The following is a 16,619-nucleotide window of genomic DNA, read 5'->3' as shown; positions in this document are numbered from 1 at the left end:
TAGACAGGGGTGAGTGCACCTTTGCCTCTCGTGGCAAAGGCCCTCCGATGGCAAAGTTAGTATCACGTACGTGTTAATAAGCCCTAATTATCAGTAGGAAATATCAAATAATGCAACGTATTGTGTACCTTTTTCCTTTAGGTTTACCTCATATTTATAGATTTGGGTATGCTTGCTGCCCAAGCATCCCTGTTGCCCTAGGATTCCTATTTCGTGTAGGAATCCCTGAATATCCAGGATTCTCGTTCTCTTTATCAATTCATTACCTTAGTCCTTTTAGGACTCTTTTCCATAGCTGTCCAAACATCCCACTTTCATTGGGTATCTATTCTAGATCCTATTTCCTCGGGATTTTATTCCTTAACGGAATAACACTGCTTCTGGACCCTTCCAGAATGTTCTCCTTTCTTCAGCAATTGATTAGAGTTCTTTCGTTGTTCGACTCTCTCGTAACCGAACAGTCTTACTGGACCAGCTACTTCACATGTAACTTGATCCAAAAGTAATCAGAATGTCTCTATCTGCCGAACAGTCAGTTTACACCAATGACTTCTCATGTTATTGGCCTTTATTGCCATTCAACGCACTGATCGGCGATCAGTCCTGTTCAATCTTTTACGTGTTTTTATTCACCACGTGTTCGGCAACTAAATGTATCTGTTCAAGAATACCTCCCTACAGTCTACAACCACAAACTCATTACACAAACAAATACAAACATATTCACATTTATTTGTGGGTGCCACCCACCGGATATGTAGTGTGTATGGATCCCCATATGAATATGCAAGTATTTGTGGTTGTACAATAATTGGGCCACATGGCCAAGGCAACCAAAAATACATCAGAAATACTTGCAATCGCATTTTTACTTACAACTTCTCATTTTCCCCCAACTAATTATAACCAATATTCCCCGTAGCTCAAATCAAAAAGTAAAATGAAAATAGAATCGTTAAAACTTCACAGTGCCCATTTGAAGCAGGAAAGAAGAGGGAAAAAAACAAGTACAATACAAGTTGCCAAGGGGTGAGAAAATTCTCATACTTATTTCATGGAGAGAGACTGTTTACAGCGGGTGAATCCCAACCGTCTAAAAGCGTTTTGGACGGTCCGGATTTTAAACAAACTGAAACTAAGTTTGTTTAAAATCCGAACCGTCTAAAACACTTTTGAACGGAGTGTTTTGGACGGTCCGTATTCACCTCTGTAATACTTATTTACGGAACCCTCCATAAATAAGTTTTTCGATCTCATTTCAAACTCATAGCTGGGGAGGAGAGCTTTTGAAAGTGACAACCACCCAGCAACCTACTGTAAATGAACTACAGCTACAAACATAACGGACAACATAGTTGATTGTATGTCATATCAAAACTCCCGACGACTCCCAAATGGCGAATCCTAGCTTTCCCAAAATGCCGCCCCACGGCAACATAACAGAACCTCCCACCACATCAGTGTCCACCACCACCATCTAATCTTGTCTCAAGTGGAAACCGAAGCTAGTTCGCGACCCCTTTAGGCCATGCCTGTATGAACTGTACACAAAAAATTGAGAAGGTGCGTGACAATTGGCCGCAAATCCCAGTTTCCTCCCACCAGAGATGGAATTAAATAACCTTCCAGAAGTCCTGCAAATCTCAGATTTTGCACGTTTCAAAACACGAAGTATGCCTAAATACAAAGGCGCATTTTGATTAGTGGAGGGATCTAATTGAGGTTGAACTTCATAGAACAGCTGGGAAATTTTTGAAATTTCTATCTAATGAACCCATTAAGGAAGTGCAGGCTGAAAGTACAAAATAGAAAATAAAGGTTATACTCTTGATCCTTTGACGAGTGATGCTAAATCTATTCACTTCTATCTGCAAATCCAAACATAGAAAGTCTAAGATGAGCTAAAAAGATTGCACCAGTAAAGGAGCGGTTGTTTAGGACAAAAACTGCTACAGGTCTCTTATGCCTGGTTTGTAAGGAGGAACCCGAGTCTTTCCCAGGGCCGGCCCATTGGGAGGCCCAAGAAGCCGCCTTGGGCTTCCACATTTTGGGCCAAAAATAGGACACCCCTTCCTAGATAAGTATATGTATTTTTTGTGTGCAACTATAATACAAACTCATTTGGTGGTAAAGTGTTTAAATTGTTTGCTCTTGCACATAAAATATCTGGGTTCAAATCCTGCAGAAAAAAATTTCTTCTATCACACAAATTGGGGTACCATGTTGAATAGTATAAATGAAAATTATATAAATAGATAAGTATTTCTGTTTATTGTTTTTAAATTAGGAAATTTATGTAGGGCACTATTTCACCACTTAGTCTAGGGCATTCAAATACCTTGGGCTGGCCCTGGTCTATCCTAACTGTGGGGGCACATCATGCGGTTGCTATTCTTGTCTGGAAAGAATCAACACAACTTGCTACTATGGTTTACCGCACTTCAGACTGGTGGAAACTAACAGACTCCACTGGTCTCTTACTTTTTGAGGTTCGAGCGTGTCAGAACCTATAGAGCACGGGTACCGGTATGTGGTACGGGTAAGGGAAATGGCAAAATCCCAAAAAAGTAGGGTATAGGTACGGAGGGGATACGGGAAATATATATATAATTTTTTACTATTTTTATGTTTTTTACATCATTAAATGTTAAAAAATATATTTATATCACTTAAATTGCAAAACATTTTTAGAAAATCCAATTATAGTTCAATAAACAATTAATAGGCCCAGAGCCTAATCTAATGAAGGAGCCCAAACAACTATCACTTATATCTATTGAATAGAAAAGCCCACAAACCCATAACCAAATGAAAGCCCAATAAGTAGACAAGCCCAACAACTAATCAAACCCTACAGGTCTGCTTCTTCCTTTTCTTCTTGCGTCTGTTGCAGCAGCTGCTGCAGCTGTTAAGATTGAACACAAGCTGCTGCATCAAGGCTGCTATCTATCTATCTATCTATCTATCTCTCTCTCCTCCTCCGCCTCCGCCTCCGCCTCATCCTCCTCTTCTTCTTCTTCTTCTTTTCGGTGAGATAGATCCGCAAAATACCCAAGGCGTACGGACGGAGTACCCTTGCCATATCCAAAGATACCAAAAGTACCCGGTACGATTTTGCAGTACCCACGCCGTACCCCTACCCGTGAGCAAGGTTTTTGGCGTACCTGTGCTTCCCAGACTCAGAACGTTGAGGTAATCATTGAAGACAACAGATGGTTCCGGATTCAATTTCGAATGTGAGTTTAGTCAGTTATAAGAAGTGATACTAATAAGGTGGTGAATCACTGCTTGGCAAAGAGAGGGTGTTCGTGGAATGGGTCACTGCACTTCCCATGCCTATCCCCTATTGCCTGTCAAATCCTCTGGCAAAAACGGATGTTTTCCTGAGTTGTGTTGATCTCGTATCATAAACAAATGAAAATGCAAATGCCAGGCACCCTCATAATTTTGCCACGTCCATTTTATTCAACTACCTAAACTGCCCTCCCACTGTCTTCTCTCCCAACGTACGAACCAGTCAGGAATTCTAAGCTAACTCGTTCGCTCCATTTTTCCCTTTGCATCAAACATCTGACACGCAAACACCTGGCACAAATAAGTCTTTTTTTGTCATAAATAAATTCTGTTGATTCCAGATCAAAGCCGTTAATCGCCACTCTATATCCCTGCCTACTTGTCTAAGCTCTTGTCCTCGGATTGGAATATTGGATCGTTGTTGCATGCGATGTTTGATCCTTAGAAACCGAAGCTTCATCGACCAAACCCTCTTTGACCTCTATATTACCATCATCAGTGTAGAAATCATCTCAGGAAGCTTTTCAGTGTCTTCCAATGACTCGAACAAGTCTGTTGCTTTGATTCTTGTACAAGCAGAGGTAACTGATAACAGTGTTGTGGGTTTGAGAAGGGAGTGCAAAATGGCCGCACCTAAAGAAAATTTCACCACATAGGGTGGGTGATAGGGGTTGTGATGTGAAAATTTAAGAGATAGAAGAGAGGAGAAAGCAGAGAACAGACAGAAAAGCATTGTAGAGAGAAAAAAAAGTCATTGTTTCCTAACGGCCTTCGGATCCAGCAGGAATAATCAATGGTTAGAATCCAATCAAGGGCAGTTTGCGGCAAAAGTAAAATGTGCATGGCACCATAATAATAATGGTACATGCCATCAAGAGCTTCCTTAATAAGATTCATATCATATTTTACTGAAAAGAAGGAATTAAGAAAAATTAATTGTAAAGCATCAAGATCACACGAATGGACAAAAACGGTAGTAGTGGAGTATCAAGTAGCTTACTGACCTTCAAAAGGAAATGAACCCACCGAAAAGAGGATGAGGCTCACTCCGTCCGAATTCAAACCCTGGTTGGGAAGCATCACCTAGCGGCAGTGTCTCATCGTCTTCCCCCAGCCAATACGTCTCAAGAATTTTCACTGACTTCTCATAAATCTCAACTTTGTCATGACTCTGAAGGTTTTCGATTTTCTCTAAACCATCAGCATCATAGATCATTTGAGCATAAAGATTAACATCTCCTGTATGACCCAAATTCTTATTAGCTTCACCAACCTTCAGAATGTTTTCAAGCGCTTCTAAACAGATAGTGACAATCCTTGGATCAGGACAAACAAGAAGATCACATAATGGCTTGATACACGCTTGGCTCACAAGGTACCTGTCACCAACAGTAAAATGAGATTGTACATTTCCAGTTTAACATAATACAAAAAACTCAAGAGGGAACAAATTTGCTGTGATATCATACTTAATTTGTTCGTGGCTACCACTAAGGGTAGCATTTGAGATTGCCCAAGCTGCCTCTTTCTTGATCTCTAACTCCGCATTTTGAAGTAGATGAACTAGAGGGCCAATAATATTAGCCTCAATAACAGCCTGTGAAGGTTTCAAAAATAAGGAGTCAAGCATCAAAAATGTAAAAAGGTATCAGAACTGGCAATGTCTCCCATCTCATGAATATCCAACCACTCTAAAACTGAAAACGGGAAAAATTATACCCAACAGGTCAATACTGAAACCATCTTGAAAAACAGGCCTGATTTTACCACTTACCTGAATCTGCTCCTTGTTGCCAGCAGTGATATTTGATATTGTCCAACAAGCTTCCTTCTTAATTCTCTTCTTATAATTCCCACTTAACAGGTTCACAAGATAGGGTAGTGCTTGATGGTTGATAATACACTGGAGGAATGGCAAAAAAATTCCATCACCTTTCAGCTCGACTTCACGGAAAACATAAACATTGAGCCAATACAAGAACAAGAGCAAGAACAAGATCAGATTTAAAAACAAGAACGAACATTTATATCGAGCCAACACACATGTGCTTAAAGTAGTTTAATACCTGAGTTTGCATTTCATCCCCGGTTACAATGTTACCAATTGTACGAAGGGCAGGAATGAGCACCGAAGAGGAGTGGTGACTGGTATGCCAGAAACTTCAGTGTCAGGGAACGCAATAGATGATGAATACAAAGCGGTACGCAACCAAATGTACTTGACAACTACATGTCTGGGATTAAAATACTCACAGTAATAGCTCAACAAGCCGGGGGCATACACCTGCATCAATGACAGCTTGAGTTTCATAAATGGTACCATCTGAAAGATATGAGAGGGCCCAACATGCATCGGTCAGAACTTCTTCATCATTTGAGTTAATGAGACGCTGAAGAGCTGGAAGCCCAGGCTTTGTCTGTCCAATATATCAGTGAAAAAAGACAGCAGGAAAAATTTTAATCTACAGGTGTCATAAAGCATCATGCTATGTACAGGACATAAAGCGTGCAGCATTTTGATTACTGAATGGCTCATACACCCAGTTATGCACTGTGATGGTCAACTGATTATCTTAACATGAAGTGCAGCAAGCGATTGAGTGTTGTTAATCATCATTGCAATTTCGACAACATACAGAATTATGTCAAAATGAAATCACAGAATTCAGTTCAAGGCTTCAAGCTTTTCAAATGTGGTGTCAGTAGTTATACATACCCACACAAACATGATGATGTTCTGTTCTCCTAATATAATTCAAATTCCATTCGCTACAGAAACACAAAAGTTGCAGCCTCAAAACTTATTGTTTCAAGAAGTAGATACACAAGATGTCAAAGTATCCTTGTTAATGACACCATGTCCAAGGACACCTAAAACCCCACCTTGAAGTCCAAATTAGTAGAATAGAATAGGGAAACAGCACATTCAAGAGCCTAACCTGATCAAAAGCAGCCCGCGGTTTTCCTCTGCAGAAGTTTGAAAGAGTCCACGTAGCATTTCGTAACATGGATGGCTTGGTATGCTCATTCAACTGCGCCAGCAAAGGAAGCAATGCTCCATGGCCAAGGACAATATTGCGACATTTGGCAGAATCACCAGCAACGTTACCCAAAGCCCACACTGCCTACATGTCCGAAAGAAAGGCACCCAACCACCATTATTTGTAGTTGTAACTTTCAAATTATCATTTAAGCACAACAGAAGACAGGATTTAGAAGCAGTAAACTGATGCCAGCAAAAAAGGTAGATAGAAATAGAACTAGAAAGGGGAAAAAAGGACTAAGGAATGAAAAAGTGTATCTTTCGAAGAATGTACCTGCTCCCGAACATCATCACTCGGAGAACTAAGAAGCTTCACAAAAATGGGAATAGCCCCATGATCAATCACCACTTTGGTGTTCTCAGATGTACCCGAAACAATATTCGTCAGTGCCCAAGCCGCCTCAAACTACAAAAGTTCAGAAATCGTAAAGAATGCAAATAATAACCATCGAACTAATACTGTAACCAAAATCAGATCATGGATAGGACAAGCCAGACCTGAAGTTGGGGGAAGTCTTCCCGAATAAGAAACTCAATAAAATGTGGAACAACACCTGATTGAATAACTTCGTCGATTGGAGGACTACGTTCTGATGGAAAATCAAAGTAAATGTTAATACATCCCTACTGACCCAAACTGAGAAGAAAATAATTCACAGAATCAGGACCAAATCAACACCTATTGAGAGCAATTTCCGGAATTGAGTTGTTGCCTCCAGCTGCAAATTGCCATCATCAGCCCTAACACCCGCAACCATTGCAGGTAGATGTTCTAACTGCAACGAACCATACAGAATGGCATGTGTCAGAGCAGACAACCAATCACGGATCCTCATAATAAAGTTTACAAGCTTTTTAGGATTTCATTCAAGGAAAAGAGGGAAGATTTCGTTAGAAGACGCCAAACAATTAATCCAAATTAGGATAAATGATTCCCAAGATTAGCTTTCTCTGCGCAGGGAACCTCCAACCTCACAAACAATGACCAAACCTAGCTACAGCATAGTATTATCACAACTTCTGTTGAATCCATCACTAAACATGTTTACTATGGAAAAATGTGGACATAGACTTCGCACTTATCAACGACACAGAAACTCTACAGCTAGCACAATGAGAGAACATTATACACTTAACCCTCAAGATTATCAGAAAACCTTATAGTGAATAGCTTAGTAAGGCAAACCCAAACCCTGGATAAATTACCAAAAAATGACTGAACTCAACATAATTTTTGCTGCAAGAAAGTCTCAACTCTCATGTGAGAAGAAACAATAGCCACAATTAACCATTCATAGCAATAGTGTTGTACCATAGCTTTTGCTATATCCACCAGGAGACCCCACCCCCCCCACCCCCCCCCCCCCCCCCGCCGCCCCAAAAAAAAAAAAAAAAATTAAAAAAAAAGAACTTAAAAAGAATTCATTTTGTCAACAAAAAAAAAGACCACAGGCTACTAGTGAAAAAAGTTTAAAATTTGTTTAGACAAAACCGTATGTTTCAAGTTCTCGGTTTACATAAGATCAGGAAAAAATTCTCATTTCACTTACCTTACAATCTTTTTGGGATGAACATGCCCGCCGTGTGGCGACATGGGGGTGAAAAAAGGAAAGTGATTATATGGAATAACAACTTCAAAAATATCAACGGAAAACATTTAGCTTAACAAGAGAAGATACTAGGGTAAGTTAAAACTATAATATTTTGGTCTTCAAACTAATGCCAAAATACCACTTGTTTCTACTAAAAATACCATGTAGTTCCTTTAGATAAGGGAAATGAGTTGTCTAAAATAGTGGGTATTTTTGAACTAAATACAAAATTACCGTTTAGTCAATAACATGAACTAAAGAGCGGCCAATAATCGTAATCCGTAAAACTCATTCCAATAATCATAATCCGTAAAACTCATTCAGTACGGAAAACACTGACCCTTGATCCATATAAAATACTAAGGTGTTTTGGTTTAATATGTAAATTATTCTTTAATGGCGTCAAACAATTAAGTTATTAACAACCTACGTTACACCAAGATCTAGAAATATCGCGATTATCACATATACAATCATTAAGCAAAAGTTAAGGAATCAAGAACGGCATACTGGGATCCATTCATGCGGAACTTGAGTGATCCGGTTAGCGATTGAAGCGATCATAATTTTAATAGAGCATTAAGCCTTAGGTGAAAGACGGGTTTCTCTCCCTTGCCTTTCTTTCTAGCTACTTATTATCTTGTTAAATTGATGGAACCCTAAACACTCTTTTATAGGCAGAGAGAGGACCAAATTCCTTATTAAACATTGATACTAACTTCCCATCATAGTATAATGTATTTAAGAAACAACTCTATTTGACCAATAGAATAAAATACGTAAAGATATGGAGAATCTATATTATAAAACAGAACGGTCTTTTGCCTACCCATACAAACATGAGCACCCGTCCAACTGTCGGATCACAATTTCAATAAGTTACGGCCGTTGGATTGAATCATTGATTCCAACCTATTTCCCACACCTGTCTACCCAGCGGTTTTCCTTTTCTCCATCGTGTTTCCCCTCTCTCTCTCTCTCTCTCTCTCTCTCTCTCTCTCTCCGTAAAACCCACTCCCCGGCACACACAGAAGAGCTCAGTGCTCGGATAAAAAAAAACAGCACCCATAAAGAAAATCAATTTGGTTCTCCCTCTCCAGTAAGACTCCTCTCATCCAAGGGTTTTTTTGCGGGAAAAATAATGTGGCCTGTTGCTCAGTTTGTTGAAGTTTTCATTGCCTTTGTTTGGTTATATACCTTTGTTTGGATAGAATTTATTTGGTTCTAGGCCTTTTAAAGTTTTAATTGCCTTTGTTTGGGAATTTGATTTACTATTGCTAATACACGGCTTTTGTTTGGGAGTTTGATTTCCAAACTCTGATTGCCTAAACATGGCCTATGAAGTTTTCCAACTTGGATTTTCGTTCGGTTTCGAACTTCGAAAACTGATGGCAGTTGTCGCTTCCAAATTCTACAGTTTAGTTTTTGGATCTCGATTATTAGGATTGGTAGAATATGGGTTATTCATGTAATGGCCTGTGCAAAGCCAATTCTTCATGTCATGGCCTTTTGGTTTATACAGATTTTTTTTTTACGAAAGACTGAAGTAATGGCTAAGGAAAAACAAAAGGGAACAATCGCGGATAAGGGAAAGAAAAAGCTAACCACTGCAGGGAAAAGGAAAAGAAAATTTATGTCCAATGGTATGACCTCTTACAGTTATTCTTTTTTTTATCATCTACAACAATTTTTTCCTTTCTATTGACTTTGCACATATAGGTTCAAGTTCATACTGGTGTTGTGACCTGCGATGAGCAGAACATTATGCGCTTGCATGAGGTAATACTACAAGCTCTTGGTTTATACATTAAAAGTTTGGGATTGATTTTACTCTTTATTGTCAGAAGGGATAAAAGAAAGGCTGAAGCAATGGCTACGGAAAAACAAAAAGCTTAGTTGCAGGAACCTTCAACTATGCCCACGTTTTTTCGACGGATACGCGTTTCCGTGTTCCCGTCGAAGGAAACTCCAAGAAACCCGTCCCAATGACGACGGGAACTCGTTCCTTACCTATACGGGAACTTACACCCAAAAAACGGTTGAGAGACTTACGATTCAAGTTGCAATTGGTACCTTTAAAGTTGTTTTGATCTTGTTAGTGAGCACATCTGATATTAACCGCCCTTAACTTTTACGCCTACTTAATATGCACAAGAGCTCTATTGTGTAATCATGTGCTACAATAAAAATGTTGAAACATAACTAGAAACTTATAATTTTAATAGTAATATTTTATGTGCTAGAATAATATTTTTATATTGACATTTAACAATATAAAATTCCAAAATATATTTATAATTTTAATAATTTTTCCTAACTGCTCCCAATGGCGCTCCCATACTTCTATGATCATCCGCTCCCCCGTCCCTGCCCCCGCTCCCGCTTCGTGTAACTAAGACAAAAAAGAACAGTCGCGGATAAGGGAAAGAAAAAGATAACCACTGCAAGGAAGGGAAAAAAAAATTCATGTCCAGTGGTATGACCTCTGATAGTTATTCTTTTTTCCTTGGTACTTCATAGACTTTTTTTGTGTGGTACTTTTGAGACATTTCTAAAGACTATTGAATGAAATTAGGTGATTTGTATCCATCTTTTCCTTCACTTTTATGGTATGTTGGTTCTTTGTTCTAATTTTATGGGTTTTCTAATTTTATTTTTTGCAGCTATCGTGATTCTGAAGTTGGAACCATTAATGTTATTCCGCTTAGGGTAACACATCAGAAGGTAGTTTCTCTTTATAGTATAAGCTGCAAGCTGGGGTGTTTGGATTTTTTGAGTTCTAAATGGCCCTAACACAAATTTGTGGATGGTAATTTTTTTTTATCTACAACTTTTATTATTTGTCTTTCAAAGATGCTCACTTTGTGTTTGTTAAAATGCATATTTGACAGAGTGAAAATAGTAGGGAGTGAATTAATTATTTATGCCAACTTTTGTGTAGCTCTCTTATTTTTTGTTTTGGTTGACTTTGGATAAACTTTGTGGTCCGACACTGCAAGAACACGCGACACGTCGATAACACGTGGAGACATGTCTGGACACGCCACATAAGGTATCCATTACCAGGGGACATGCTGAGGACACGACAAAGTGAATTTAAAAGTTCTTAAAAGCTTTACCAGGATAACATATGTATCTTAAAAAGTATTCCAATTGGGAGTTTATTTGTTGTGGACTTTGTTCCTCTTTCGTTTGAATGGTATTGTTTGATCAGATCACTACAGACCAGCACATCCCTTTCCCCTAGGTAACAATGTGATCAAATCATTACAGGACCATCACATCCCTTTCCTTCGCTCTCTCCCATATTGCCAAGCGTATAACCGAAACGTATTGCGCTGTGCCTTAAAGCACGGGCATGCACTAGTCTCATTAAACCCATAACTAATACAGTATGTGTGCCATATAACCACCACAATGACTAAATTATTAATTTAGTCTTACACTTTGGATTATTTTTTTGCATTTACTCACATTTGTTGACGCGTCACTAACAAGACGAAAAAAAATATCTGAATAGAGGCAAAACAAATTATTCAAAAGGATTATTAAGCAAGCCGAAACTCGAGAAATTAAGGGTAAAAGAGTTTGCTACCTTCTTGTCGAGGGAGGTAAATTGAAGAGGGAACTGCTGACTAGGTTGAAGAGCTTCTCGTCGCCTCTTCATCAAATTCTCTTCTCTTTTATTCTTTCGGATCTCCACCATGTTGTCTTCCCTCCTCCTCCGACCTTCCTCCGCATCCACCGCCACCTTGTACCCGTTCCGGCGAACCTCGGTTCTCGCGCTCGGCCTCAGCGACATGGTTGACCAATCGTAGAGTCGTCAACAGTAATCAAGAACACTTACGAAGAGAGAGAGACTGGAGAGAGAGAGAGAGAGAGAGAGAGAGAGAGAGAGAGAGAGAGAGGGCGGAAGGCTGGGGTTGATGGAGGGCTTGTTAAGTTAAACTTTAAACTATGGAGTCGTTGACTTCTGAAAGTATCAAGTGTTATAACAAAAATGCCACTGTATTTGACTTTTGAGTTTAGAGAATAAATTGGGGCTAATAAAATTTAGGAATTCAATAACAATTATTAGAAAAAATCTTCTTTATGGCTGTTCCGTAAAGGAAAACTTACGGAACTCAATCGCGACAGTTCAAAGTGTTTTTGGACAATTCGGATTGAAAATCAATTATGACCGGTAATAATTAATTGTGATTAACTTTTCTTCGGAAAAATTTCATTAAAATCTGGACCGTTCAAAATCGAAATGGACGAACAAGATTGAACAGCTCTTTGAATAGGATGCTCCGTGAAAAACACTCTCCAATTATTATTCAACCACAAGGGCACAAACACTTTAAACATACACTCACATTTTTTAGTGGGGCCCACATATACTAGAGGTGTAGCGTGTGTGGGCCCAATATGAATGTAAATATTTGTGTAAGTGTTTTTGGTTATAGAATAATTGATTCGATAATCTACAAATATAGATGGTGTCGTTTAGAGTATTTTTTTGGCCTCTTTTCGAACTTATTCTAATATTTTAATGGTTGAAATCATTAGTTTTTTAATCTCGTAGAGTAAAAGGTTACCAATCTGGAAATTAACTGACAGGACATCAGGTTATGATTTTGAAATACATTTATTTTGAAAGGAATTATAACATTAGATTGATGAGTTTTGAAGTCATATCAATTGATATTTGATTACCGTAATTTTTTATTTTAATGTTATTCTCAATAAACTCTGAAAGTAGACCGTTCAGATTATTAAAGTGAACTTGAGAAAGCCTGGCGGAAATCTTAAATTTAACTGTCTAATAAGTTTCTCAAGCAAGCAAATCCTAATATTACAAAGGCGGCTGGCTTCTCCAATTCAATCCTCCATGATTAAAATAATGTGTCATGCTTAAAGAGTAAATTAATTTAGATCGATAATCCTTCTACTCATATGAACCAAATTATTCTACTAAGATAACACATACTACATATTTCAATTGCCTTGCTATCTCAATCCATTCTCAACAGGCCAAATACTTCGTTTTTCAAACTTACTTAAATAATTAATTGATCATCACTTAACACTTATTTTTGGCTAATTTAAGAATACGGACTTCGGATTGGTATAAGTATTGTACAGTGAGGTGTACAGCAGCCATCGGATCATGCATTCAACGGCTTGGATCTCATCTCGGCAACCAACGATCAAGAGCCGTTCATTGTCGAGATGAGATCCGAACCGTCGGATGCACGATCTGACGGCTCGAAAGTACACAGCACGGTACTGCGCACACTACTGCATAGCACCATCCCGAATTGTAGGAATACATGTTACCACACATTCTTCCACCAAAAATTTAAGCAATGTGAAGTATGATTGTCAAACATGCCTAATTAATTATCACAATTAATACATTCAATTTTAACGGCTGAATTGAATTATCAAACAACTCAAACTATGATGCCAAATCCAATGTGGCATCCCAATCATCGATTAGATGCCAAAAAGTGAGGTCAATTCCTTGTAGGTAATTGATATAAACTTGCACATGTGAAATTTAAAGTAAAATCCACCTACTACAGTGTAATATTTTAGAATAAGCAATTGTTAGAATACTGAAAAATGGTAATGCGGATTGGGGACCGTTTGTTGGAGATGAAATTAATCAATAGAACTTTTTTTTTAATTTAAAGTAAAAAAACGTTAAATTGGCAAATAAGCCTTCAAAAGAATTTAAAATCACTCAAATTTAAAGTCAAAGTTGGAGATACTCATGTGGCACACCGATTTCCGTAAAATGGCTTTTAAATGCTCCATTGAAGCCTGATCACATTTAAAGTCAAACGCGACTGATATCTGTAGGAAAAACCAATAATCGGATTTTACTAATTTCTTAAACTTAAAAATGTGAACATTAATTACAAGATATGAATTGAACTAAACATAAAGTATAAAGTATAAAGATACTCAAACCAAGGCCTGTATTTCACAAGGTGCCCTTAAGACAATTTCCCCGCCTCACTAGAGATATTGGAGGTTGTGTCGGCGCTCACTTTCCAAGGATATTTGGTCACAATCAGTCGCAGGAGCACTGCCCGGACTCCCCGTCGAACTGCATTCTCTCTCTAGAATAGAAGTAGTATTGCAAGAAGAGGAAGAAGCTCTAATTTTCGGTGGGTAGAAACAAGAGCCGAGACTCTCTTTACACAATAGTGGCGGAATCAAGATTGTGAACTAGGAAAGACTGAGTTAATAGACATATATTTTTTTATCAACATATATGCTTATTATATTATAAAGTTTTTGTTTTCCAATACATTACATTTATATATTAAAATAATTATAGTCTGATGCAGTTAAAGTATACCAATCATTTTATTTTCTTCTTTAGACAACTTCAACTCTCACGTGCTTATTTTTTATTTATGAAAAAAATTGAAAAACAAAAAAGTAAAATAACTAGGGTTTTTATCAAATCAAATCAAAATTATTAAGATTATAAGTAGCTATTCATGAATAATTATCAATAATATTCAAAATCAGGTATATACAAAATAAAATTTTTAAAAATTGAGAAGGAGGAGCTTTCCAATACATAAATTCAATAGGGGGAGCCATTCCATTCAATAGGAATCAGAATTCAACATAGGGAATTAACATTATGATTAATCCTTTTCAAAACAGAAAACCATTCAATTGCAACATTCAATTCATTGCTAGACAATTGAAGAGTTACTGACTCATGTGCTCTCATTCTAGAGCATAACTTGGACCCCAACCAAATCAATTCTGAAATTCCTGTTTTGCTACCCAACCAATTAAAGCAAAAGAAATAGGAATTGAAAAATAACGATGAACACCGGATATACGTGGAAAATTCTAAATGGGTAAAAAATCACGGGAATGAATTAAGCACTATAGAAAAACATTGTACGGTTTCAATCGAACTTACTACACAATTGAGAATCCTCACAATTGACTCAAGACCGATAGCCGAATCCTCGTCCACCGTACCCAAGGCTTCGCCTCAAATCCTCAAGCCTTTCCTTCCGATTATCCTTCCAGAAATCCACTAGAGACCAACTCTAAATATGTTGAGACAAAGTAATGAAAACCTCTTGGGGTTAAGTTAATGTTTCAAAGTTCCAACGTGGGTACTCCAAGATTCAACGTAAACATACTTATCGGTTTTGATTGCCGCTACAATCATTGAATGAGAACTTCAAGCTTCAAAAGGTATGAATACCAATCAAAACCCACGTAGCTTTTTCTTTTGCTGCTGCTCCGTGTATTCTCGATACCTAGCTGAAAAGAAAAAACCCCTTTTTATATTAATTGCCTTCCGATCGATATACCGATGGATCCTTCACTCCATTTGCTTTTATTCCATTCGGCGGCCACATTTGATCAGTTTGTCCCGATGGATGCTAGTTTAATAAGCCGATCAATCCATTCCAATAAAACTAAAAGAAACTTACTCTTAATTATAAATAATGATTTCCTTCCACTCTAATCCTATATAGACTTGCTACGATTAGAAAAATTAAAAAGAAATTACAACTCGATAAATAATGGGATACAAGTAAATGTGTGATTTTGTCAAATGGAATTGCCAACCAAAAGGAAGCGCGGCTTTTTGGAGCTAACAAATTTCAAACTAACCTAGATCACACGACAGAGTCATAGACCTCAACCACAGGTCGCGGCCCACGAATCCTGAGTCAGCCCCAGCCCTGGCCTTATCCACGTGTTCGGTGACGGCTAGTGCGCACGCGTCCCTTAACATGACTTGGTTTTCCAATTTCAATAATGAGACAATTCTCTTTCATCTTTAAAATGAATTTTATTTATATTTACTATTTAGGCTCACCAAAATATTTGAATAATTTTTTCATTTTTTCAACAATATCAAATAACCAGAGTAAAAATGTTAGTAAATTTTTGGAAAATGTTTCTATTGATTGTACTCATTGGAGGCACTTTGGTTGGAGATTTTTTTTGGTTTAGTAATAAGCTCTTTACTCTTCGGTCAATAAGGATTATTTTTTGGATGTCAAATTTGAGGTTGTCAAATTTTAATCCTTCGGAAAAATTGGACATTCTTAAACTTTGAACCCAAGATTGGAGATGCTCTATGCATTGTGGGGATGCTTATTGGCTTGATGATGTGGCATGTTTGCTAAACTATTTTTAAGAAACATGGGGTAAAAACAATCACTGCAACACTGCCTCGTTTATAGCAAGATTTGGACCTAAGACCTCCCCCTTTTTTTTTTTTTTTTGTACGCAGATTTCTTCTTGCCTCGGTAGGAGGAGTTTCTTTCAATCTCGGACACATGACAACTTTTCATTGGCCCAAGTCCTTTTCTCCATAAAATTTCAATTTAATCTACCTAGCTTCTACCTAACAGAAGTTAACCCAACCCATATTTCACCGGTAATTAATCATTTTCACTGTTAATTCCAACAATTCAACATTCTATTTTTTAGGAAAGCTCCTCCATGGTAGGAAATTAGAATCCTATTATTCCAGGAATAGATTACCCTATACACCTAGCATTATGGGTTCTAGCGGAACTCGGATTTCCTCCTGCCCCGGTAGGAGGAGGTCCATCAACCTCGAACACAAGGCAACCTTTTATTGGCCCAAGTCCATTTTTCCTTAAAATCCCAATAATCTGCCTAGCTTCTACTTAAACGAA

At 37.9% G+C, this 16,619-nt stretch overlaps 1 protein-coding gene and 1 long non-coding RNA gene across 3 annotated transcripts; one reads left to right on the top strand and one right to left on the bottom strand.

The window, feature by feature from the left end:
* Positions 1 to 702: 702 nt before the first annotated feature.
* Positions 703 to 11,849, bottom strand: LOC131325642 (importin subunit alpha-1a-like). 2 transcript variants are annotated; one of them, XM_058357990.1, is made up of 11 exons: positions 11,525 to 11,849; positions 7,017 to 7,113; positions 6,836 to 6,927; positions 6,612 to 6,743; positions 6,234 to 6,419; positions 5,548 to 5,711; positions 5,361 to 5,439; positions 5,069 to 5,197; positions 4,764 to 4,891; positions 4,295 to 4,673; positions 703 to 1,634 (listed from the first exon to the last, which is right to left on the bottom strand). In XM_058357990.1, exons 1-10 carry the CDS (start codon positions 11,729 to 11,731, stop codon positions 4,301 to 4,303), a joined length of 1,587 nt encoding a protein of 528 aa, XP_058213973.1. In that variant the 5' UTR covers positions 11,732 to 11,849; the 3' UTR covers positions 703 to 1,634; positions 4,295 to 4,300. The 2 variants fall into 2 exon arrangements, with proteins under 2 accessions (XP_058213973.1, XP_058213972.1); XM_058357989.1 differs by having other exon boundaries at positions 4,299 to 4,673.
* LOC131325644 (uncharacterized) lies at positions 10,327 to 11,147 on the top strand. The gene is made up of 2 exons (XR_009199774.1): positions 10,327 to 10,405; positions 10,593 to 11,147. It is a non-coding gene; the product is annotated as an uncharacterized LOC131325644 (long non-coding RNA).
* Positions 11,850 to 16,619: the final 4,770 nt, after the last annotated feature.

The sequence above is a fragment of the Rhododendron vialii genome, chromosome 5a, assembly GCF_030253575.1.
Source record: "Rhododendron vialii isolate Sample 1 chromosome 5a, ASM3025357v1".
NCBI classification, from domain to species: Eukaryota; Viridiplantae; Streptophyta; class Magnoliopsida; order Ericales; family Ericaceae; genus Rhododendron; species Rhododendron vialii.
The sequence above is the reverse complement of the archived record's forward strand: the minus strand, read 5'-3'. Positions and strand labels throughout refer to the sequence as shown.

Bases quoted from the DNA above. Each gene is read 5' to 3' on its own strand.
- LOC131325642 (XM_058357990.1), bottom strand. From the start codon at position 11,731: ATGTCGCTGAGGCCGAGCGCGAGAACCGAGGTTCGCCGGAACGGGTAC. The intron at 7,114-11,524 runs GTAGCAAACTCT...GGTTCGTTGCAG, and splicing joins TTACCTCCCTCGACAAGAAG to TTAGAACATCTACCTGCAAT. The intron at 6,928-7,016 runs GTGTTGATTTGG...ATTTTCCATCAG, and splicing joins CCGGAAATTGCTCTCAATAG to AACGTAGTCCTCCAATCGAC.